This window comes from Coregonus lavaretus (genome assembly GCF_964263955.1).
Source record: "Coregonus lavaretus genome assembly, chromosome: 12".
NCBI classification, from domain to species: domain Eukaryota; kingdom Metazoa; phylum Chordata; class Actinopteri; order Salmoniformes; family Salmonidae; genus Coregonus; species Coregonus lavaretus.
In genome coordinates, this window is record NC_139999.1 from 2,561,524 (window position 1) to 2,588,679 (window position 27,156).

Here is a 27,156-nt window from a genome sequence, read left to right on the forward strand (position 1 = left end):
GGTCAGGACAAACTCCTGGCCCTATTAAAGGACAAACTCCTTGCCCTATGACAGGACAAACAGATTCAAATCATTTTCCAACAACTCATCGGTAATTGAACAAGATTCTGTACAATTCTTCTTGGTGTGTACATTTAACCAGGGCCCAGTGTTGCGAGGCTCACAGTCACAGCTCACTGTGGTACAGTAGCTAGCCTAGTAGCATGAGCGCTCAGTGGGTACTGTTGAGAAGCTAACAGTAACTAGTAGCGTTAGCGCTCAGTGGGTAGGTCTGTAACTTACTGTTGAGAAGCTAACAGTAACTAGTAGCATGAGCGCTCAGTGGGTAGGTCTGTAACTTACTGTTGAGAAGCTAACAGTAACTAGTAGCATGAGTGCTCAGTGGGTAGGTATGTAACTTACTGTTGAGAAGCTAACAGCAACTAGTAGCGTTAGCGCTCAGTGGGTAGGTCTGTAACTTACTGTTGAGAAGCTAGTGGTCTAAGGCACTGCATCGCAGTGCTAACTGTGCCACTAGATCCTGGTTCGAATCCAGGCTCTGTTGCAGCCGGCCGCGACCGGGAGACTCATGGGCGGCGCACAATTGGCCCAGCGTCGTCCAGGGTAGGGGAGGGAATGGCCGGTAGGGATGTAGCTCAGTTGATAGAGCATGGCGTTTGCAACACCAGGGTTGTGGGTTCGATTCCCACGGGGGGCCAGTATAAAAAAAAAAATGTATTCACTAACTGTAAGTCGCTCTGGATAAGAGCGTCTGCTAAATGACTAAAATGTAAATGTAAATGTAGTAGCGTTAGCGCTCAGTGGGTAGGTCTGTAACTTACTGTTGAGAAGCTAACAGTAGCTAGTAGCGTTAGCGCTCAGTGGGTAGGTCTGTAACTTACTGTTGAGAAGCTAACAGTAACTAGTAGCGTTAGCGCTCAGTGGGCAGGTCTGTAACTTAAGGTTGAGAGGCTAACAGTAGCTAGTAGCGTTAGCGCTCAGTGGGTAGGTCTGTAACTTACTGTTGAGAGGCTAACAGTAGCTAGTAGCGTTAGCGCTCAGTGGGTAGGTCTGTAACGTATTGTTCATGGGGGGTTTGTGATGAGAGGGATGGAAACACAAGAGCTAGCTGTCAGAGTCTGGAGTAACTGTAAGTCATTGGGACTGAGGGATAAAGAGGCATTGTCTTACTGCCAGTGGCTCTCTACGCCTTCTGTCCTGCAGCTGTGAGTGTGAAAACTTCAGTTTCTCTCTCCACCGCTGGATGTAGCCTACAGCTGTACAACTGCTAGCTGTCCAAATGTGTAGGACAGTCATAACACTGTACTTGTCAATTATGTAACTTATTTGTAAATACATGGTTATAGAATAGAATTGAACAGAATGTAGTAGGATGTTGTGGCCAACAACAAGTTAATATCAGTTAGATTTCACCATAGGATTTTATGAACCATTAGATTTTTTTCAATCGGGGTGGTCCATTCATAATGACTGGTCTTCTCAGGTCGGGAGGGGGTGAGAGAGAGGCGGGAGGGGGTGAGAGAGAGGCGGGAGGGGGAGAGAGAGGCGGGAGGGGGAGAGAGAGAGAAAGGGGCAGATCTGTTAAAGAGGAACCAGCCGCGTCAATGCGTTGTCTGTGTCCACTGCCCATTGTCCTTTGTTTCTAATCTCACTATTATAGGCCTATTGCAATCTGAAAAGCATGTATGTGAATGTTTAGAAGGGACAGTCTTAGCTAATTGTATTGTTATGGTGCAATGACTATCCTATCCCATCATTGATGGTAAATTGGCATGGCATAATAGCCTCTGTGCCAGAGGTTGCCCAAAATGTGTCTTGAAGCAATTATGCAAATTATGGAGATCCCAAGAGACAATGCCCCGGAATCCGAACAGGTCGAATTAATTATCAGTCATATTTTTTTTTTTAGGTCATTTTGTGTGCTATTCAAGTGGCGAGAGACATAGAGGGAACATGATGTCCGAATCTCTTTCCACTCCTCTCCGCTGTGCGCTGCGTCTTTAACTGTTCCCCAACTCCTCCTCCTCCAGTGACATACCTCCTGTCTGCGTACCCCTCTCAGCTCCGTCTGCCATTCACAGCGGTTACTGGAAATGATACACGGGAGGCGGTCGAACGGCAAACGTCCAAAAATAATGTGCTGTAGCTATGATTCATCTGGAAGCCACATTTTGATCCGATTTATAAAACCAGGCAATACTCAGCCTATAGGTCCTTTTCAGTAATGGGCCGCTAAAAGACCGCAGTATCAAATGGACGTCGTCGACGGTATTGAATGAGTCCAGCGTAATTTCTACGGACTGAGAGAAAATATCGTTAATGTGTTCAAGCCTAGTGGTGTGTTCATCCCGTCTACCAGCCCTGGCGGTGTCGTGGACGACCGTGATTAGAGCGGACGGGACGCGGTTCTCCCGTCTACCAGCCCTGGCGGTGTCGTGGACGACCGTGATTAGAGCGGACGGGACGCGGTTCTGTCCCTATCCACACCTGTAGAAGTTCAGCGCCGTGATTTTATTTTACCCCTATGTTTGTGCAAAGAGCCGCCTCCATATTTCCCTAATGAAAATTACTCTTTGGAAGGGTTCCCGGGACGTGACAGAGATGATGTCGAGTAAAAGTGTGGAATGGCTTCAAGAGGAACTTGAGTCCGGGCTCGGGGTGAGCTCGCTCCTGCTGCTGGACTGCCGATCGCACGAGCTCTACGAATCATCACACATCGAGTCGGCAATCAATCTGGCGATCCCCGGTTTGATGCTGCGGAGACTAAAGAAGGGGAATCTACCGATCCGGTCCATCATCCCCAACAACGAGGATAAGGAGAAATTCGTGAAGCGGTGCAAGTCAGACACGGTCCTTCTCTACGACGAGGCCACTACGGACTGGCAGGAGACCGGGCTGGTGAGCTCTGTCCTCGGCTTGCTGCTGCAGAAGCTCCGGGATGACGGTTGCAAGGCTTTTTACCTGGAAGGTGAGAGTTAGCTTCTTTGATCTTTTCATTTGTGATATTTCCTTATTCTATTCTACACTCTTGGGGGAAAAAAAGGTGCAATCTAGAACCTAAAATAATTTTTCGGCTATCCCATAGGATAACCCTTTAGATAATCATTTTGGTTCCAGATAAAACCCTTTTGGGTTACATGTTGAACCCTTTCCAAAGAGGGTTCTACATGGAACCTAAAAGGGTTCTACCTGGAACCTAAAAGGGTTCTACATGGAACCTAAAAGGGTTCTACCTGGAACCTAAAAGGGTTCTACATGGAACCTAAAAGGGTTCTACATGGAACCTAAAAGGGTTCTCCTATGGGGACAGCCAAATAACCCTTTTTTTTATTTTTTCTAGGAGTGTAATAATAATAATAATAATAATAATAATAATAATAATTAGTTATTTAGCAGACGCTCTTATCCAGAGCGACTTACAGGAGCAATTAGGGTTAAGTGCCTTGCTCAAGGGCACATCGACAGATTTTTCACCTAGTCGGCTTGGGGATTAGAACCAGCGACCTTTCGGTTACTGGCACAACGCTCTTAACCACTAAGCTACCTGCCGCCCCACGTGTATATTCTATTCTGTTCTAGACTACCTGTTAGCCTACGAATCCACTATAGCCCAAACTCTGTTCTGTTCCTCAGCCTGATCTCATAGACTACACGTAACATAATACATATAAATCCGGGACACTGAAATTAGCATGATATGTTATGTTTTGGTCTGGTTACATAAGACAGAAGGTTACTTATGAAAGGAGGGTGGTTGGTCGGGCGTATAACACGAACGTCTAGCAACCCGAAGGTAGTGTGTTCGAATCTCATCACATACAATTTTAGCAACTTTGCAACTTCTTACTACTTCTTAGCAACTTTGCAACTTCTTAGCATGTTAGCTAACCTTTCACCTAACTCTAACCCTAACCCTTTTAGTTAACCCTAACCGTAAGCCTTTAACCTAACTCCTAACCCTAACCCAAACTTAGCATGTTAGCTAACCTTTCACCTAACTCTAACCCTAACCCTTTTAGTTAACCCTAACCGTAAGCCTTTAACCTAACTCCTAACCCAAACTCTAACCAAGCTAACGTTAGCAACAATACATTGGAATTCGCAACATATCATACGTTTGGCAAATTCGTAACATATTGTACGAATTGCAATTTGTAGCATACTGTATCATATTAATTGTAATTGGTAACATATCATAGGGATTGGATGATGGACATCGACAAATTAATACATACCTCACAAACATAACATATCGTACTAAACGGAGTGTCACGGATTTATATACAGAATCATTTCAAATGCCGTGAGACCATGTTGCAGCCATTCCTAAATAACAACAGTTGCCACTGGATTATAGCCCAAAGTTGCATTGTAGCTAAATCAAGGCAGCAGTATGATACTATGTATCCATTTGTTTCCCTTTCTACAAGTTACACTATTATTTTCCATTGTAGTCTGTATCATATTAAAGTTGTAAGTCGCTCTGGATAAGAGCGTCTGCTAAATGACTAAAATGTAAAATGTAAATGTTAAATAATTGTTGTCTGAATGAAAAGTCAATCGAGGGCAGCCACGGTTTTGTTTCTATGCCATAATATACAGTATTAAAACATTATATAAAAAATAAAGCTCTTTATTTTCTCATGTGCTTCAAGTTAAACCAATTATATATTTTTTCGATTTTCATTTCCCTTCATTGGACTCAATCTGTAGGTAGTTGTGAAAATGATCAATTCTTCTTCTGTTGTCTAATAGTGGCTTATTTCTTACTCCCTGACAGTAGGAAGACTCACAATGTTTCAACCCCACTTTCGACTGTTAGACTAATCTATTCGAGTAAACATGTTATATGAATTAACGGTTTTGAAAGAATGTGGAACGAACCAAATATGTTTTCAATGAATGTTCTAAAATGGTTCTGCCATGTTGTCCAATGCTCCTTCAGGAAAAATACTTTCATTTCATGAATGAACAGGGCCTCGTTTCCCATTTGGGATGCAGGCCTAACTTAAAGCATTATGATGAGCCACACCCGTTGCTGACAGGTCTATAAAATCCAGCACACAGCCATGCAATCTCCATAGACAAACATTGGCAGTGGGGGGGTGGGGGGTAGAAGGATGACTTTTTTACTATTCCAGGTATTCGTTAAAGAGGTGGGGTTTCATCACCCACAGAGACGATATTCCAATTTACACATTGGACAATAAAGCTATATTCTATTCGAATGTCTCTGTGTTGTGCTTTACTGAATAGCTGGAATGACAACTTGTCACACAACCTCAATCAAATTGTGATTCTGACCCATCTCTGTATTCCTGTTCTTTCTTGATTTCTTGATTCTATTCTATTTGATTCTATTCTAATTCGGCTCCATTTGTTGTTTTCAGGTGGTTTCAACAAGTTCCAGACGGAGTACCCTGAGCACTGTGAGACCAACCTGGATTGTTCCTGCCCCAGCAGCTCCCCGCCTGCCTCCGTCCTGGGTCTGGGTGGGCTGAGGATCAGCTCGGACTGTTCTGATGGGGAGTCATCGGACAGGGAACCGGGCAGCGCCACCGAGTCCGAGGGCAGCCCTCTCCCCAACAACCAGCCTGCCTTCCCGGTCCAGATCTTACCCTACCTCTACCTGGGGTGTGCCAAAGACTCAGCCAACCTGGACGTCCTGGGGAAGTACAACATCAAGTACATCCTCAACGTCACACCCAACCTGCCCAACATGTTTGAACATGACGGAGACTTCAAGTACAAACAGATCCCCATTTCCGATCACTGGAGCCAAAACCTCTCCCAGTTTTTCCCAGAGGCCATTTCTTTCATTGGTGAGTTGTGGCAGTGGCCTTCTCATTTTGGATGATGTTCAATCACAGATCAGTTTGGAGTTCAAAGTCTTTTTAATTAATGTCTTGTTTCGTTTTCGTAATGTTTCATGAACCCAGGTCATATGTTATTCATCAGAAAACGATGTGTCCTCAGCTCATCCCACCAACATTCAGGTTATATAACTATAAAAATTAATTTGGCATCAATAGATTAATTAAAAGTCGGTGGATGAGTCAAACAAGCTGTCTTATTGCTTAAAACAGATTTATAAGGACAATAGTATAGACGTGTTAGTCAGCAACTTAAGCTAACAAGCCCTACCTCGAATGCTTCACACTCCAAGAAACACCATTGAACTCCGAGTTGATTTATATCTTCTGAGCGGTTTGTGGTATTTCCTGCTACACGTCTCATTTCACACCATGAACGCTATGAGTCATGACTTGATCTGAGTCGCTCTGGCGTTGGAGGGATTATATCATCAAATCACAGAGTGGGCCTTTTTTAATTAACTCATCAAAAGTTGGGCTACAGGATTCTAGCTCATTATACTACGGAAGGGAATCTGTGAATGAAGTAGGTCATCTTGAGAACCATTGTGAAGACTGATGAATGAAGGATAGACTTACAGTGAGGGGAAAAAAAGTATTTGATCCCCTGCTGATTTTGTAAATTTGCCCACTGACAAAGAAATTATCAGTCTATAATTTTAATGGTAGGTTTATTTGAACAGTGAGAGACAGAATAACAACAAAATAATCCAGAAAAACGCATGTAAAAAATGTTATAAATTGATTTGCATTTTAATGAGGGAAATACAGTGGGGGAAAAAAGTATTTAGTCAGCCACCAATTGTGCAAGTTCTCCCACTTAAAAAGATGAGAGAGGCCTGTAATTTTCATCATAGGTACACGTCAACTATGACAGACAAACTGAGAATTTTTTTCTCCAGAAAATCACATTGTAGGATTTTTAATGAATTTATTTGCAAATTATGGTGGAAAATAAGTATTTGGTCAATAACAAACGTTTCTCAATACTTTGTTATATACCCTTTGTTGGCAATGACACAGGTCAAACGTTTTCTGTAAGACTTCACAAGGTTTTCACACACTGTTGTTGGTATTTTGGCCCATTCCTCCATGCAGATCTCCTCTAGAGCAGTGATGTTTTGGGGCTGTCGCTGGGTAACACGGACTTTCAACTCCCTCCATAGATTTTCTATGGGGTTGAGATCTGGAGACTGGCTAGGCCACTCCAGGACCTTGAAATGCTTCTTACGAAGCCACTCCTTCGTTGCCCGGGCGGTGTGTTTGGGATCATTGTCATGCTGAAAGACCCAGCCACGTTTCATCTTCAATGCCCTTGCTGATGGAAGGAGGTTTTCACTCAAAATCTCACAATACATGGCCCCATTCATTCTTTCCTTTACACGGATCAGTCGTCCTGGTCCCTTTGCAGAAAAACAGCCCCAAAGCATGATGTTTCCACCCCCATGCTTCACAGTAGGTATGGTGTTCTTTGGATGCAACTCAGCATTCTTTGTCCTCCAAACACGACGAGTTGAGTTTTTACCAAAAAGTTATATTTTGGTTTCATCTGACCATATGACATTCTCCCAATCCTCTTCTGGATCATCCAAATGCACTCTAGCAAACTTCAGACGGGCCTGGACATGTACTGGCTTAAGCAGGGGTACACGTCTGGCACTGCAGGATTTGAGTCCCTGGCGGCGTAGTGTGATACTGATGGTAGGCTTTGTTACTTTGGTCCCAGCTCTCTGCAGGTCATTCACTAGGTCCCCCTGTGTGGTTCTGGGATTTTTGCTCACCGTTCTTGTGGTCATTTTGACCCCACGGGGTGAGATCTTGCGTGGAGCCCCAGATCGAGGGAGATTATCAGTGGTCTTGTATGTCTTCCATTTCCTAATAATTGCTCCCACAGTTGATTTCTTCAAACCAAGCTGCTTACCTATTGCAGATTCAGTCTTCCCAGCCTGGTGCAGGTCTACAATTTTGTTTCTGGTGTCCTTTCACAGCTCTTTGGTCTTGGCCATAGTGGAGTTTGGAGTGTGACTGTTTGAGGTTGTGGACAGGTGTCTTTTATACTGATAACAAGTTCAAACAGGTGCCATTAATACAGGTAACGAGTGGAGGACAGAGGAGCCTCTTAAAGAATAAGTTACAGGTCTGTGAGAGCCAGACATCTTGCTTGTTTGTAGGTGACCAAATACTTATTTTCCACCATAATTTGCAAATAAATTCATTAAAAATCCTACAATGTGATTTTCTGGATTTTTTCTCCTCAATTTGTCTGTCATAGTTGACGTGTACCTATGATGAAAATTACAGGCCTCTCTCATGTTTTTAAGTGGGAGAACTTGCACAATTGGTGGCTGACTAAATACTTTTTTCCCCCACTAAGTATTTGACCCCTCTGCAAAACATGACTTAGTACTTGGTGGCAAAACCCTTGTTGGCAATCACAGAGGTCAGACGTTTCTTGTAGTTCTTGCACACATCTCAGGAGGGATTTTGTCCCACTCCTCTTTGCAGATCTTCTCCAAGTCATTAAGGTTTCGAGGCTGACGTTTGGCAACTCAACTTCAGCTCCCTCCACAGATTTTCTATGTGATTAAGGTCTGGAGACTGGCTAGGCCACTCCAGGACCTTAATGTGCTTCTTCTTGAGCCACTCCTTTGTTGCCTTGGCCGTGTGTTTTGGGTCATTGTCATGCTGGAATACCCATCCACGATCCATTTTCAATGCCCTGGCTGAGGGAAGGAGGTTCTGACCCAAGATTTGACGGTACATGGCCCGTCCATCGTCCCTTTGATGCGGTGAAGTTGTCCTGTCCCCTTAGCAGAAAAACACCCCCAAAGCATGATGTTTCCACCTCCATGTTTGACGGTGGGGATGGTGTTCTTGGGGTCATAGGCAGCATTCCTCCTCCTCCAAACACGGCGAGTTGAGTTGATGCCAAAGAGCTCCATTTTGGTCTCATCTGACCACAACACTTTCACCCAGTTCTCCTATGAATCATTCAGATGTTCATTGGCAAACTTCAGACGGGCCTGTATATGTGCTTTCTTGAGCAGGGGGACCTTGCGGGCACTGCAGGATTTCAGTCCTTCACGGCGTAGTGTGTTACCAATTGTTTTCTTGGTGACTATGGTCCCAGCTGCCTTGAGATCATTGACGAGATCCTCCCGTGTAGTTCTGGGCTGATTCCTCACCGTTCTCATGATCATTGCAACTCCACGAGGTGAGATCTTGCATGGAGCCCCAGGCAGGGGGGAGACTGACAGTTATTTTGTGTTTCTTCCATTTGCGAATAATCGCACCAACTGTTGTCACCTTCTCACCAAGCTGTTTGGCGATGGTCTTGTAGCCCATTCCAGCCTTGTGTAGGTCTACAATCTTGTCCCTGACATCCTTGGAGAGCTCTTTGGTCTTGGCCATGGTGGAGAGTTTGGAATCTGATTGATTGATTGCTTCTGTGGACAGGTGTATTTTATACAGATAACAAACTGAGATTAGGAGCACTCCCTTTAAGAGTGTGCTCCTAATATCAGCTCATTACCTTTATAAAAGACACCTGGGAGCCAGAAATCTTTCTGATTGAGAGGGGGTCAAATACTTATTTCCCTCATTAAAATGCAAATCAATTTATAACATTTTTGTTTTCTGGATTTTGTTGTTGTTATTCTGTCTCTCACTGTTCAAATAAACCTACCATTAAAATGATAGACTGATAATTTCTTTGTCAGTGGGCAGACATACAAAATCAGCAGGGGATCAAATACTTTTTTCCCTCCCTGTATATGCTGACCACACCGCCCGCATCGCGTGAGCATTGCAAAATAAATGTACACATACCAGTCAAATGTTTGGACACACCTACAATTCCAGGGTTTTTCTTTATTTTAAAACTATTTTCTACATTGTAGAATAATAATGAAGACATCAAAACTATGAAATAACACCTATGGAATAATGTAGTAACCCAAAAAGTGTTAAACAAATCAAAATATATTTTATATTTGAGATTCTTCAAAGTAGCCACCCTTTGCCTTGATGACAGCTTTGCACACTCTTGGCATTCTCTCAACCAGCTTCATGAGGTAGTCACCTGGAATGCATTTCAATTAACAGGTGTGCCTTGTTAAAAGTTAATTTGTGGAATTCCTTTCGTTCTTAATGCGTTTGAGCCAATCAGTTGTGTTGTGACAAGGTAGAGGGGGTATACAGAAGGTAGCCCTATTTGGTAAAAGACCAAGTCCATATTATGGCAAGAACAGCTCAAATAAGCAAAGAGAAACGACAGTCCATCATTACTTGAAGACATGAAGGTCAGTCAAATTGGAACATTTCAAGAACATTGGAAGTTTCTTCAAGTGCAGTCGAAAAAACCATCAAGTGCAATGATGAAACTGGCTCTCATGAGGACCGTCACAGGAAAGGAAGACCCAGTGTTACCTCTGCTGCAGAGGATAAATTCATTAGAGTTACCAAATAAATGCTTCACAGAGTTCAAGTAACAGACACATCTCAACATCAGCTGTTCAGAGCAGACTGTGTGAATCAGGCCTTCATGGTCGAATTGCTGCAAAGAAACCACTTCTAAAGGACACTAAGAAAAAGAGACTTGCTTGTGCAAGAAACACGAGCAATGGACATTAGACCGGTGGAAATCTGTCCTTTGGTCTGATGAGTCCAAATGTGAGATTTTTGACCAAACGCTGTGTCTTTATGAGACGCAGAGTAGGTGAACGGATGATCTCCGCATGTGTGAGTCCCACCGTGAAGCATGGAGGAGGAGGTGTGATGGTGTGCAGGTGCTTTGCTGGTGACACTGACAGTGATTTATTTAGAATTCAAGGCACACTTAACCAGCATGGCTACCACAGCATTCTGCAGCGATATGCCATCCCATCTTGTTTGCGCTTAGTGGGACTATCCATTTGTTTTTCAACAGGACAATGACCCAAAACACACCTCCAGGCTGTGTAAAGGGCTATTTGACCAAGAAGGAGAGTGATGGAGTGCTGCATCAGATGACCTGGCCTCCACAATCACCTGACCTCAACCCAATTGAGATGGTTTGGGATGAGTTGGACCGCAGAGTGAAGGAAAAGCAGCCAACAAGTGCTCAGCATATGTCGGAACTCCTTCAAGACTGTTGGAAAAGCATTCCTCATCAAATCATCAAATGTTATTTGTCACATGTGCCGAATACAACAGGTAGACCTTACAGTGAAATGCTTACTTACAAGCCCTTAACCAACAATACAGTTTTTAAGGAAAATAAGTGTTAAGTAAAAAATAGATAAATAACAAGTAATTTAAGAGCAGCAGTAAAATAACAGTAGTGAGGCTATATACAGGGGGTACCGGTACAGAGTCAATGTGCGGGGGCACCGGCTAGTTGAGGTAGTTGAAGTAATATGTACATGTGGGTAGAGTTAAAGTGACTATGCATAAATAATTAACAGAGTAGCAGCAGCGTAAAAAGGATGGGGTGGGGGGGCAGTGCAAATAGTCCGGGTATCCATGATTAGCTGTTCAGGATAGTCTTATGGCTTGGGGGTAGAAGCTGTTAAGAAGCCTTTTGGACCTAGACTTGGCGCTCCGGTACCGCTTGCCGTGCGGTAGCAGAGAGAACAGTCTATGACTAGGGTGGCTGGAGTCTTTGGCAATTTGTAGGGACTTCCTCTGACACCGCCTGGTATAGAGGTCCTGGATGGCAGGAAGCTTGGCCCCAGTGATGTACTGGGCCGTATGCACTACCCTCTGTAGTGCCTTGCAGTCGGAGGCCGTGCAGTTGCCATACCAGGCGGTGATGCAACCAGTCAGGATGCTCTCGATGGTGCAGCTGTAGAACCTTTTGAGGATGAGGACCCATTCCAAATCTTTTCAGTCTCCTGAGGGGGAATAGGCTTTGTCGTGCCCTCTTCACGACTGTCTTGGTGTGTTTGGACCATGATAGTTTGTTGGTGATGTGGACACCAAGGAACTTGAAGCTCTCAACCTACTCCACTACAGCCCCGTCGATGAGAATGGGTGCGTGCTCGGTCCTCCTTTTCCTGTTGTCCACAATCATCTCCTTTGTCTTGGTCACGTTGAGGGAGAGGTTGTTATCCTGGCACCACACGGCCAGGTCTCTGACCTCCTCCCTATAGGCTGTCTCATCATTGTCGGTGATCAGGCCTACCACTGTTGTGTCGTCGGCAAACCTAATGATGGTGTTGGAGTCGTGCTTGGCCATGCAGTCATGGGTGAACAGGGAGTACAGGAGGGGATTGAGCACGCACCCCTGAAAGGGCCCCCGTGTTGAGGATCAGCGTGGCAGATATGTTGTTACCTACCCTTACCACCTGGGGGCGGCCCGTCAGGAAGTCCAGGATCCAGTTGCAGAGGGAGGTGTTTAGTCCCAGGGTTCTTAGCTTAGTGATGAGCTTTGAGGGCACTTGGTGTTGAATGCTGAGCTGTAGTCAATGAATAGCATTCTCACATAGATGTTCCTTTTGTCCAGGTGGGAAATGGCAGTGTGGAGCGCAATAGAGGTTGCATCATCTGTGGATCTGTTGGGGCGGTACGCAAATTGGAGTGGGTCTAGGGTTTCTGGGATAATGGTGTTGATGTGAGCCATGACCAGCCTTTCAAAGCACTTCATGGCTACAGACGTGAGTGCTACGGGTCGGTAGTCATTTAGGCAGGTTACCTTAGTGTTCTTGGGCACGGGGACTATGGTGGTCTGCTTGAAACATGTTGGTATTACAGACTCAGTCAGGGAGAGGTTGAAAATGTCAGTGAAGACACTTGCCAGTTGGTCAGCGCATGCTCGGAGTACATGTCCTGGTAATCCATCTGGCCCTGCGGCCTTGTGAATGTTGACCTGTTTAAAGGTCTTACTCACATCGGCTACGGAGAGCGTGATCACACAGTTGTCCGGAACAGCTGATGCTGATGCAAGTTATTTTTTTCATTTCACTTCACCAATTTGGACTATTTTGTGTATGTCCATTACATGAAATCCAAATAAAAATCATTTTAAATTACAGGTTGTAATGCAACAAAATAGGAAAAACGGCAAGGGGGATGAATACTTTTGCAAGGCACTGTACACATGGATTTTGTGAAATCTGTTGTGAATGTATTGTAATGTTTTTAAAATGTATAACTGCCGTAATTTTGCTGGACCCCAGGAAGAGTAGCTGCTGCCTTGGCAGGAACTAATGGGGATTCATAATGAATGGCGATCCATAATAAATACAAATCATTGCACCCACACTACTCGCACGCGTCAACGAGCGTCTGCGTAGCCAGGTGCTAAAATAGAACTTGGTTCTATTTTTTATGCTTGACACGCTGCAAGTCCCGCCTCTCCCATCTCCTCATTGGTTTTTAGGATCATCTACCCACGTGGGTGATTGAAAGATGAACTGAGGTCCACACTCCAGTCCAGTTGGTGGTGGTAATGCACCGTAAAGTTGGTTGCCAACCTCCATATAAGTCTGAAGAAGAAGAAGAAGCCTGAAGGCAGAGGGATTACTAGAAACAAACTCAGTTTAACCTTTTATCTGTGGATTAATTGTCGGAGTAGAGGACCTTGTGCATTTCAGGTAAAATAACAACCCAATGTTTATATCCCAGGACAAATTAGCTAGCAACAGCAAGCTAGCTAGGTAAATTGCCATAAATGTGTGATGCTTTTCGACCTGTCCCCAAATTAATATAGTTGGTTCAGAATTCATTTTGATATTTCAACCTGCGTGTCCTGATCGCGTCTGGTGTGGGTGGATAAAATCAACATGCGCGTGATGGCAGACGCACGAGCGGTGTGGTCAGCATGTTAGTTTGTAATGAATGAATGATTGATGATGGTTAGGGTTGTTTGGCTGATGCCAGCTCCTTCATCTACTGTAGAAAAGTGATGCTAAAGACCTCTTGCTAGTTCAATCTAATACATACCTATTACATTACCTTTGTTACATGACATGAATGGGATTGTATTACATGACTACTAGCCTTCAGCTGGGGCGCAAAGGTAGCCTAGTGGTTAAGAGTGTTGGGCCAGTAACCGAAAGGTCGCTGGTTCGAATCCCCAAGTTGACTAGGTGAAAAATCTGTCTGTGCCCTTGAGCAAGGCACTTAGCCCTATTTGCTCCTGTAAGTCACTCTGGATAAGAGCGTAATGTAAGATAAAAACCTCAGGGAAAGACAGTGTGCAGTTTAACCTCATCCATTACTTGAAATACATTATCATCAGCATCAGTTATAGCAGCATTTGAATTGACTTGACATCAAAATTGACGTTGAAAAGTTTATCTTCTTGTGATAACAGCTGTGTCTTCTCTTCGTGACGAGCAACTGGGTTAAAACCAATGTGTACAGTTTATCAGACAGTGAAATAAGGAGAGAAGCCTTTTGAAGCTGCATCACAATAACGCAGGTCTATTATTAGTCTCCGAAGTCCTTCTCTGTTCATGGTCACACCTGGTTTGAATCCTAAATGGCACCCTATTCCCTAAAAAAGTAGTGCACTATATAGGGAATAGGGTTCCATTTGGGACGCAGTCCTGTGATAGCAGCAATCCTTTCAGAGAGTTTCTCTTGAGTTATTCCCTCTGCACAACACAAACTCCCACGTCTACCAATATAGACCCATTTTCACCTTGGATCTGCAGTAGCAATAGAAAATCAAGAAAGATGTTTTGACTGTTGAGAATCACACAATACAGTCTAGGACTACTGGTTAGTCACGACTACTGGTTAGTCACGACAGTTGATAGGATTTATAACAGAGCTTTTTCTTAAAGTTGTTTGTATGAACATTCTTTATACCTTGTTTCAACATTTTAGATCAGATTATTTGACATTAGTTTCAGTATTTCAGACCGGACTATTTGATGATAGTTTCAGTATTTTAGACCAGACTATTTGACGATAGTTTCAGTATTTCAGATCAGACTATTTCTTGTTAGTTTCAGTATTTCAGTTCACTGTTTGACGATTGTTTCAGTATTTCAGACCCGACTATTTGACGATAGTTTCAGTATTTTAGATCAGACCATTTGTAGTTAGTTTCAGTATTTCATGAATCAGTCTACTACTAGACGAATACCCAGGGCTTTCCTCACATCAGCTTCATGGGAATGTGGAGTTTCTGTTTGGCTCTGGAATATCCACTGCCATGTTTGTTTTGAAAGTGCCACAGTTAAGAAATACACTATGATGACATGTGAAAGGGTCAAGTCATAGTTTGAGGGTCTTGGTCGGTCACTGGAATGTGTGGTAGAAGGGTTTGTCAGTGAAGACACTTGTCAGTTGGTCAGTGCATGCTCGGAGTACACGTCCTGGTAATCCGTCTGGCCCTGTGGCCTTGTGAATGTTGACCTGTTTAAAGACCTTACTCACATCGGCTACGGAGAGCGTGATCACACAGTCATCCGGAACAGCTGATGCTCTCATGCATGTTTCAGTGTTACTTGCCTCGAAGCGAGCATAGAAGTAATTTAGCTTCTCTGGTAAGCTCGTGTCACTGGGCAGCTCGCGGCTGTGCTTCCCTTTGTAGTCTGTAATAGTTTGCAAGCCCTGCCACATCCGACGAGCGTCGGAGCCGGTGTAGTACGATTCAATCTTAGTCCTGTATTGACTCTTTGCCTGTTTGATGGTTCGTTGGAGGGCATAGCGGGATTTCTTATAAGCTTCCGGGTTAGATCCCCGCTCCTTGAAAGCGGCAGCTCCAGCCTTTAGCTCACTGCGGATGTTACCTGTAATCCATGGCTTCTGGTTGGGATATGTACGTACGGTCACTGTGGGGACGATGTCATCGATGCACTTATTGATGAAGCCAGTGACTGATGTGGTGTACTCCTCAATGCCATCGGAAGAATCCCGGAACATATTCCAGTCTGTGCTAGCAAAACAGCCCTGTAGCTTAGCACCTGCTTCATCTGACCACTTTTTTATTGACCGAGTCACTGGTGCTTCCTGCTTCAGTTTTTGCTTGTAAGCAGGAATCAGGAGGATAGAAATGTACTCGTCTCTGTGTGTGGAATGCATCCTATCTCTATTCACGACAAAGCTATTCATATTTCTCTATGGAATATATTGTTTGATGAAGAAACTGAGAAAAAAAAAACTGGTCTGTTTAAAAAGTATTGTTTTCTCAGTTGTGGAAATATAGCTAGGTCATTTAGTTCTGAACATGGGTCATTTAGTTCTGAACATGGTTCATTTAGTTCTGAACATGGGTCATTTAGTTCCGAACATGGGTCATTTAGTTCCGAACATGGGTCATTTAGTTCCGAACATGGGTCATTTAGTTCCGAACATCGGTCATTTAGTTCCGAACATGGGTCATTTAGTTCCGAACATGGGTCATTTAGTTCCGAACACGGGTCATTTAGTTCCGAACATGGGTCATTTAGTTCCTTCAGAAGGTATTCAAACCCCTTGACTTTTTCCACATTTTGATGTGTTCCAGCCTGGATTAAATATATTTTTTGTGTCACTGGAGAAAACACAACACCCCATAATGTCAAAGTGGAATTATGTTTTTTGAAATGTTTACAAATTAATAAATAATTAAAAGGTGAAATGTCTTGTGTCAATAAGTATTCAACCACTTTGTTGCTAGGAAAAACTCATGTTTATATATATATATACATGCTGATATATACATGCTGATATATATATACATGCAGGGACTGTGTGAATCAGGCCTTCATGGTCGAATTGTTGCAAAGAAACCACAGCTAAAGGACACCAATAAGAAGAAGAGACTTGCTTGGGCCAAGAAACACGAGCAATGGACATTAGACCGGTGGAAATTTGTACTTTGGTTCCAACCGCTGTGTCTTTGTGAGACGTGGTGTGGGTGAACGGATGATCTCTGCATGTGTATTTCCCACCGTAAAGCATGGAGGAGGTGGTGTTATGGTGTGGGGGTGCTTTGCTGGTGACACTCTGTGATTTATTTAACCAGCATGGCTACCAAAGCATTCTGCAGCGATACGCCATCCCATCTGGTTTTGGTTTGTGGGACTATCATTTGTTTTTCAACAGGACAATGACCCAACACACCTCCAGGCTAAGGGCTATTTTACCAAGAAGGAGAGTGATGGAGTGCTGCATCAGATGACCTGGTCTCCACAATCCCCTGACCTCAACCCAATTGAGATGGTTTGGGATGAGTCGGACGGCAGAGTGAAGGAAAAGCAGCCAAGAAGTGCTCAGCATATGTGGGAACTCCTTCAAGACTGTTGGAAAAGCATTCCAGGTGAAGCTGGTTGAGAGAATGCCAATAGTTTGCAAAGCTGTCATCAAGGCAAAGGGTGGCTACTTTGAAGAATCTCAAATATAAAATATATTTTGATTTGTTTAACACTTTTTTGGTTACTACATGATTCCATAGGTTTTATTTCATAGTTTTGATGTCTTCACTATTATTCTACAATGTAGAAAATAGTAAAAATAAAGAAAAACCCTTGAATGAGTAGGTGTGTCCAAACTTTTGACCAGTAGTGTATTTAAATTGGATATTTCTTTTATTTCATTTTCAATCAATTTGACAAAAAAAAATCTAAAAACATGTTTTACATTTACATTTGAGTCATTTAGCAGACGCTCTTATCCAGAGCGACTTACAGGAGCAATTAGGGTTAAGTGCCTTGCTCAAGGGCACATCGACAGATTTTTCACCTAGTCGGCTCGGGGATTAGAACCAGTGACCTTTCGGTTACTGGCACAACGCTCTTAACCACTAAGCCACCTGCCACCCCAAAGCTGTCATTATGGGGTATTGTGTTTAGATGAGTGAGATAAAGACACAATGTCATCCATTTTGAATCCAGGCCGTAACACAACAACATGTGGAATAAGTCAAGGGGTATGAATACTTTCTGAAGACACTGTAGGTCATTTAGTTCTGAATACTCTGATGGAATCGTGTGCTGCTTAAGTTCATGTTATGAGGTATGCAGCACTGTTAACTGTAGATGTACTATATATCTGTTAACTGTAGATGTACTATATATCTGTTAACTGTAGATGTACTATATATCTGTTAACTGTAGATATACTATATATCTGTTAACTGTAGATATACTATATATCTGTTAACTGTAGATATACTATATATCTGTTAACTGTAGATATACTATATATCTGTTAACTGTTGATATACTATGTTAACTGTAGATATACTATATATCTGTTAACTGTTGATATACTATATATCTGTTAACTGTAGATATACTATGTTAACTGTAGATATACTATATATCTGTTAACTGTTGATACACTATACAGTGAGGGAAAAAAGTATTTGATCCCCTGCTGATTTTCTACGTTTGCCCACTGACAAAGAAATGATCAGTCTATAATTTTAATGGTAGGTTTATTTGAACAGTGAGAGACAGAATAACAACAACAAAATCCAGAAAAACGCATAAATTGATTTGCATTTTAATGAGGGAAATAAGTATTTGACCCCCTCTCAATCAGAAAGATTTCTGGCTCCCAGGTGTTTTTTATACAGGTAACGAGCTGAGATTAGGAGCACACTCTTAAAGGGAGTGCTCCTAATCTCAGTTTGTTACCTGTATAAAAGACACCTGTCCACAGAAGCAATCAATCAATCAGATTCCAAACTCTCCACCATGGCCAAGACCAAAGAGCTCTCCAAGGATGTCAGGGACAAGATTGTAGACCTACACAAGGCTGGAATGGGCTACAAGACCATCGCCAAGCAGCTTGGTGAGAAGGTGACAACAGTTGGTGTGATTATTCGCAAATGGAAGAAACACAAAATAACTGTCAGTCTCCCTCGGCCTGGGGCTCCATGCAAGATCTCACCTCGTGGAGTTGCAATGATCATGAGAACGGTGAGGAATCAGCCCAGAACTACACAGGAGGATCTTTTCAATAATCTCAAGACAGATGGGGCCATAGTCACCAAGAAAACAATTGGTAACACACTACGCTGTGAAGGACTGAAATCCTGCAACGCCCGCAATGTCCCCCTGCTCAAGAAAGCACATATTCAGGGCCGTCTGAAGTTTGCCAATGAACATCTGAATGATTCAGAGGAGAACTGGGTGAAAGTGTTGTGGTCAGATGAGACCAAAATGGAGCTCTTTGGCATCAACTCAACTCGCCGTGTTTGGAGGAGGAGGAATGCTGCCTATGACCCCAAGAACACCATCCCCACCGTCAAACATGGAGGTGGAAACATTATGCTTTGGGGGTGTTTTTCTGCTAAGGGGACAGGACAACTTCACCGCATCAAAGGGACGATGGACGGGGCCATGTACCGTCAAATCTTGGGTGAGAACCTCCTTCCCTCAGCCAGGGCATTGAAAATGGGTCATGGATTTGTATTCCAGCATGACAATGACCCAAAAAACACGGCCAAGGCAAAGGAGTGGCTCAAGAAGAAGCACATTAAGGTCCTGGAGTGACCTAGCCAGTCTCCAGACCTTAATCCCATAGAAAATCTGTGGAGGGAGCTGAAGGTTCGAGTTGCCAAACGTCAGCCTCGAAACCTTAATGACTTGGAGAAGATCTGCAAAGAGGAGTGGAACAAAATCCCTCCTGAGATGTGTGCAAACCTGCTGGCCAACTACAAGAAACGTCTGACCTCTGTGATTGCCAACAAGGGTTTTGCCACCAAGTACTAAGTCATGTTTTGCAGAGGGGTCAAATACTTATTTCCCTCATTAAAATGCAAATCAATTTATAACATTTTTGACATGCGTTTTTCTGGATTTTGTTGTGGTTATTCTGTCTCTCACTGTTCAAATAAACCTACCATTAAAATTATAGACTGATCATTTCTTTGTTATTGGGCAAACATACAAAATCAGCAGGGGATCAAATACTTTTTTCCCTCACTGTATTTTTATGACTGCTGAATACTATCAATCACTTAGATCAGGGATGTCAATCATACGGCCCGCGGGCCAGAACCGGCCCGCCAGATGGTTCAATCCGGCCCGCGAGACGTCCACTTTTTTTTTTAAAGGAACAGATATTCCAAATTTGTCCAGCAGAGGTCGCACTGAAATAACGAGAGATCCTGAAATAAACAGCACGTGACAGCAACGTGCCCAGAATGCCGATCCTGCCTTATCGTTATTAAGGTCTTGTTGTCAAAATTACCCACATTACCAAAATGTCTTTGTCAAAAAGGAGAACATTTGACACAGAGTGCAGAGTTTTCCAAGAAAAATGGACTGATTTCATATTTATTCACAGAAGTGAATGGGAAATATGTGTGCTTGGTGTGTAATCAGCAAGTTTCAGTGCTCAAGGAGTACAATATTCGGCGCCACTATGAGACTCATCATGGTGAAAAATACAACCATTTGCGAGGACAACTGAGAATAGAGAAGATAAATGAATTGTTAGTGGGTCTGAAGAAACAGCAGTCTGTTTTTACCCGTAGCCGAGAGGTCAGTGATGCAGCGGTGAAAGCTAGCTACCTTATTGCTAATGAGATAGCGTTAGGATCCAAGCCATTTTCTGAGTTCGTGAAAACATGCATGCTAAAGGCTGCAGAAATCGTGTGCCCTGAAAAGCGACAGGCCTTTGCCAACATTAGCCTAACGAGAAACACTGTCGCAGATAGAATTTCAGATCTCTCGGCAGACTTGGAGAGCCAAATGAATCACAAAGTCAAGTCATTTGTTGCATTTTCGGTTGCAATTGATGAGAGCACTGATATTACAGATGCTGCTCAACTGGCCATATTCATTCGTGGTGTTGATGCGACTTTGACAGTCACCGAGGAGTTCCTTGGGTTGGTACCTATGACGGATACTACAACAGCGGATGACATTATGAGCTCTCTCGTTGGAGCGCTGGACAGAGTCGGAGTGGACTGGTCCCGTGCCGTCAGCCTGGCTACAGATGGTGCGCCATCAATGATTGGGAGAAAAGCAGGCGTTGTGACAAAATTCAGAGATAAAGTACAGGCCGCAAATGGAGGACAAGAGTTTTGGACATTTCACTGTATTTTGCACCAGGAAGCATTGTGTTGCAAATCATAAAAAATGGATCATGTCATGGAGGTGGTTGTCCGCACTGTTAATTTCATCCGAGCAAGAGGTTTGAATCACCGTCAGTTTGACAGTCTTCTCAGTGATAAAGACATTACGCATGGCTTGCCATACCACACTGAAGTACGGTGGTTAAGCCGAGGTGCCGTGCTGAAGCGTTTCTTTGAGCTACGAGAGCAAATTGAACAGTTCATGGAGAAAAAAGGCAAACCAGTGAAGGAACTTAAATGCCCAGAATGGGTGCAGGATCTTGCCTTTCTGGTGGATATTACAGAGCACCTGAATAATCTTAACAAAATGTTGCAGGGCCGCAAAAAAGTTGTCACTCAGTATTATGACAGCATACGCGCATTCAAGTTGAAACTGTCACTCTGGGAGACACAACTATCTAGCGGTGACACCGCTCATTTCCCTGGTCTAAGAGATGTGCGTGCGACCGGACTTAATGCTGACATGGCTCAATACAAAGACAAGATTACAGGATTGCTGCGGGAGTTTGAGCGACGGTTTCAGGTCTTCGGTGAACTTGAGACAGAATTTGCCGTTTTTTGCTCGCCATTCACAGTCAAGGCTTCTGATCTGCCCGCTGACATCCAACTCGAAATAATTGACTTGCAGTGTGATTCAGGTATGAAGGACAAATTTGCCTCTGTGGGCTTGGACACATTTTATCAGTATCTCCTGCCAGGGTGCCCCAAATTAACAGCCCTGGCTGCAAAGGTTTTATGCATGTTTGGGAATACCTATCTTTGTGAACAGGTTTTCTCTGTAATGAACATCAATAAAACAAAGCTGCGCTCAAGGCTAACACACAAGCACTTAAATGACATTATGAAATTGGCTGCTACTCAGGATTTGACACCTGATATTGATGCAATCGTGAAGGCTAAAAGATGCCAAGTTTCAGGAGCAGCCGGTAGGCCGCAGTGAGAGAAAGAGAGGGGAGGGGGTTAAACAGCGAGTAGGTCAAGTCTAATTGTAAGACTTGTAATGCTCTTTAAGAGACGTTTTGCACTCTGAAGAATACAGTTCTGTGAAAAAATAACATTTACTGTGGTAATGTAATATTTAAAGACCATGAACATTGTGATAACGTTCTTCATAGCTCCCACTTTAGTTTGTGCATAGTGTGGTGAGTCAGTTCATGTGGTCCGAATGTATACTGTACATTAAAATAAGTTAAGTTAATAAGTTAATAAAACAAGTTGTTTTAATAATAGTGAAATGCCATTTTTTTCAGTTCCATAGGCCTATCCGTGAATAAATGTTTTGTGCCTTTGTAGATCCACTGTGATCTGTGAGTTATAATGCACATATGTAGGCTAAATGATAAATTAAGGCATAATATTGAAAAACAAAGGTAAAGATTTGGAGTTGACGTTATTTATAGGTTATTTTGCTATTATTTTACTGGCCCGGCCCACTTGAGATCAGATTGCGCTGTATGTGGCCCCTGAACCAAAATGAGTTTGACACCCCTGACTTAGATAATGTATTTTCAGGTAGAGTTACCTCCCACAGCCACTGCTTTCTGTCCCTCTCATGTGTTTTCTGTTCTCTCTGTCAACTACACTACCAGTCAAAGGTTTGGACACAACTACTCATTCAAGGGTTTTTCTTAATTTTTACTATTTTCTACATTGTAGAATAATAGTGAAGACATCAAAACTGTGAAATAACACATATGGAATAATGTAGTAACCAAAAAAGTGTTACACAAATCAAAACATATTTTATATTTAAGATTCTTCAAAGTAGCCTCCCTTTGCTTTGATGACAGCTTTGCACACTCTTGAATGAGTAGGTGTGTCCAAACTTTTGACTGGTACTGTATTTCTCCGTGCCTGCTCCACACAGACCGGACAAGCTGGCGCGCAATGGATTATGGTCATTGTAGTTAATTAACACGTTTTCTGTGATACACTATGTCGAATTTTGGCCAGTTGGAAACTACAACATCACACAGATCGGGCTTGATCTGATTTATCTCTACAGAAACTGAGCATCGAGCTCACAGAAAAATGAACTAAATGGAATTCAAATAATTGAACCGACATCGGCCAATTTTAGTTGTTTAAAAACAGAAAAATAACTTAAATGTATTTTAATCGCTCAGCACTAGTAGATACACTATATATCTTTATAAAATCCATAAACCAGAGATGTGGTTGGTATAGCTGTTCTGTTTTAAATATTAACACAAGTTTGAAAAAAGTCAGTAAAACTCAGTTGTGTTGCATTTAAAAAACACCTCAAACTAATCTTTACCTTCTCTCTTTCCAGATGAAGCTCGTTCCAAAAAGTGTGGTATCCTAGTGCACTGCCTGGCAGGGATCAGTCGCTCGGTAACGGTCACCGTGGCCTACCTGATGCAGAAGCTTAACCTGTCGCTCAACGACGCCTACGACTTCGTCAAACGCAAGAAGTCCAACATCTCGCCCAACTTCAACTTCATGGGTCAGCTTCTGGACTTTGAGAGAACGTTAGGGCTCAATAGCCCATGTGACAACCACGCCTCCACCAATGATCAGCTGTTCTTCACCACGCCAACCAATCACAAAGTGTTCCAGCTCGACACGCTGGAATCTACATGAAAGGGAGGAGGGGCGGGACTAAGGTCTGGACTTGAGCGGCCATCTTGGATGTGAATGTTTATCTTCTGATCATCAGAAGCTGGCTGGCTTTGACAGCGGATAGTCTGGGATGTGGATGGACAAGGGAAGAGGACAGGGGCAGAACGGACGCCAAATGGAAGTCTGTTTTGGCTTGTAGAGTCATTGGTCTCTCAGAGAGGAAGAGGGAGAGGAGGAAGCCTGTTCTGCTGTCTCATCTCCTCAGTGGTTTGGGAAGCGCCTTATCTTGTCATCTTTTGGACCAGCCTGTTATCTTCTGTCTAAGGAAGGAGGAAGTCCTAGATGTAGACTGATTTCGTGCTGTAGTACAGAACAGAACCGTACAGAGATTCATACAAAGATGGGTAACACAGATAGATGTTTCTGCTGCAGTCATTCGTTGATTCATTGTTGTCCTCTCGGACAACGTCTTGATGACGGTGCCAATGTGTTGGAGGGTCTTGGATTCACCCTTGTGGAGCTGGTCTCTCTCTATTGAATGTATGGTTTGATTTTTTAAAAGAAATTATTAACACAAAACACAAGTCTGTTCAAGTGATGCATATAACAATGTAATTACAAGTACTTATCAGTATGTATGTATGTATGCATTTGTATATTTGAATACATTTACACACAAACGTATGTCTACTACTACTATACTCTGTACAAAAATACAAACAAACACAATAACGGCTGAAGGAGACTGAATAACTAAAGAGAAAACAGACCAACAGAAAATAACTTTTTGATAATATTCTGGTTGTTTTTGTAAAAAAATATATATGTTTGTAACGATGACCTAATGCAGTTTGCACAGTGGTGAAGCCTATCACTTCTTGGCATTTAAACAAGTGAGTGTGAGAGGAAGTGTAAGAAAGGGTGAGAGAGTGAGTGTGAGAGAGTGTGAGAGAGAGTGAGTGTGAGAGAGAGTGAGTGTGAGAGAGACTGTGAGAGAGAGAGTGTGTGAGAGAGAGTGAGTGTGAGAGAGAGTGAGTGTGAGAGAGAGTGAGTGTGAGAGAGAGTGAGTGTGAGAGAGTGAGTGTGAGAGAGAGACTGTGAGAGAGAGAGTGTGTGAGAGAGAGTGAGTGTGAGAGAGAGTGAGTGTGAGAGAGAGTGAGTGTGAGAGAGTGAGTGTGAGAGAGAGACTGTGAGAGAGAGAGTGTGTGAGAGAGAGTGAGTGTGAGAGAGAGACTGTGAGAGAGAGAGTGTGTGAGAGAGAGAGAGTGAGTGTGAGAGATTGAATGTGAGCGAAAGAGAGAGAGAGGGAGGGAGAGAGAGAGAAGAAGAATGGAACATTTAGAGAGAGATCTGGGTGAAGCACTTAACTTAAAGCTTATTTTTCCTTAATTGTATATGAAAGATGGCATGCATCCCAAATGTCACCCTATACATCAGGGGTATTCAAATCTTACCCTGCGAGGTCTGGAACTTGCTAGTTTTCTGTTCTACCTGATAATGAATTGCACACCTGGTGTCCCAGGACTAAATCATTCCCTGATTAGAGGGGAACAATGAAAAGACACAGTGGAACTGGCTTCCAGGTCCAGAGTTGAGGTTGAGGGCCCTACATAGAGCAATACTTGGGGAATAGGGTGCCATTTGGGACTGTGTGCTTTCTAACAGTGGGGTGGTGGGTGACTACCCAGGGAAAGGGTTGGGAATAGGGCTGGACATTTTTCTCATTTCCAGGTTTTCCCAAAATCCTGGTTTAGAGATTTCCAGATTGAGGGAACAAGCAGGAAATCCGGGAATCTGGAAAACCTGTAAATTTTTTGAAAATTACTGGAATTTTGCAACCCTAGTTGGGAGGTTGCTGGATGTTTATTTACCAGTTGGAAGACGGACGATGAGATCAGTTTTTTTGTTTTGTTACTGCTATAACGGCTGTCTGCCTGCCTGTCTACCTGCCTTTACATTTCAACCACGCTGTCACGCTGAACTTTCAGCAATACAGATTGAATCCAGACCTTTAGGTTGCACAACTGATGTACAACGCATTTGACACACATGTGGTTGTGATACAATTGATATTTCTTCTAATACTTCATGCTGAAAAAATTATCTGTTGTAATCACAAACCCGTTGTACCAAATGTGTTGTACACCAGTTGTACGACTCGAGCGTGGGGTCATATAGAGGAGAGGAAAGTTGTTAGCATTAGCTGTTATAAGAGGTTATAAGCTATAGCTGTTATAAGCTATATCTATAGCTGTTATAACAGGTTATAAGCTATAGCTGGCATAAGAGGTTATAAGCTGTAGCTGATCACATACAGCGGTATACAGTATGTGGCCCGGGCGGTTTCTAAAGCCTAATTTATACCGTACACAAGAACACGACGCAAGAACACAATTAGTTACTCAAAATCGCGATCCTGCATAGTTGCGTCGAGTTACAAACTCCGGAGCTGCGCACATTTGCGTATTTTTGCTATGCAAGTACACAGAACAGCCATTTTGCGTATATATTATGGCGTTATTTTGTATGGTCTACATCAGGCTCGACACAGAGACATGAGACTGGTCCAAAGGAAGAAGAACAGGTAGCATGCTAGCAGATACCATAGACTTCCAGTCATTATGCTAGCGCTAGTTAGCATTGGCTCACGAAACTACCTCTTTAACTTCCTTCACACTGGACACAGATACATTAAAACGCTATCCAGGAGTTCATCTGACTCTGGGGAAGTAGAGAAAGGGCCTCATTGCCAAAATGCTGAAGTATCCCTTTAATAATAATATAAATCAAAACAAACATGGTAATGACGAACATCTAATTGGCTGAAATAGCACCCTGTTCCCTATAAAGTGCACTACCGGTACTTTAGCGCTCTACTGGGGTCAGAAATAGCGCACTATAGAGGGGAATCGGGTACCATTCGGGATGAATGTTATTGTCTTTTAACGGGTCTTCAGACGAGGTTGTTTTTCTTACTCTGCAATATATCAACACACCTTTTGCAGTGTTTTTTTTTTACATCTATCTATCATGTCCTATTGCTCATCTGTTCAAGGCCTCTCCTTTGTGGTACTCTAGACATTCTAGACATCAATACAGAATACAGCTATAGAATTCTAGACATCAATACAGAATACAGCTATAGAATTCTAGACATCAATACAGAATACAGCTATAGAATTCTAGACATCAATACAGAATACAGCTATAGAATTCTAGACATCAATACAGAATACAGCTATAGAATTCTAGACATCAATACAGAATACAGCTATAGAATTCTAGACATCAATACAGAATACAGCTATAGAATTCTAGACATCAATACAGAATACAGCTATAGAATTCTAGACATCAATACAGAATACAGCTATAGAATTCTAGACATCAATACAGAATACAGCTATAGAATTCTAGACATCAATACAGAATACAGCTATAGAATTCTAGACATCAATACAGAATACAGCTATAGAATTCTAGACATCAATACAGAATACAGCTATAGAATTCTAGACATCAATACAGAATACAGCTATAGAATTCTAGACATCAATACAGAATACAGCTATAGAATTCTAGACATCAATACAGAATACAGCTATAGAATTCTAGACATCAATACAGAATACAGCTATAGAATTCTAGACATCAATACAGAATACAGCTATAGAATTCTAGACATCAATACAG

General features: G+C 42.8%; 1 protein-coding gene across 1 annotated transcript; it reads left to right on the top strand.

Annotated features, from left to right (window-relative positions):
• The first annotated feature begins 2,077 nt into the window (after window positions 1–2,077).
• Window positions 2,078–24,246, top strand: LOC311138757 (dual specificity protein phosphatase 7-like). The gene is made up of 3 exons (XM_084173568.1): window positions 2,078–2,968; window positions 5,391–5,822; window positions 23,174–24,246. The coding sequence occupies exons 1-3, from the start codon at window positions 2,560–2,562 to the stop codon at window positions 23,482–23,484; spliced, it is 1,152 nt and encodes a 383-aa protein (XP_084029694.1). The 5' UTR covers window positions 2,078–2,559; the 3' UTR covers window positions 23,485–24,246.
• Window positions 24,247–27,156: the final 2,910 nt, after the last annotated feature.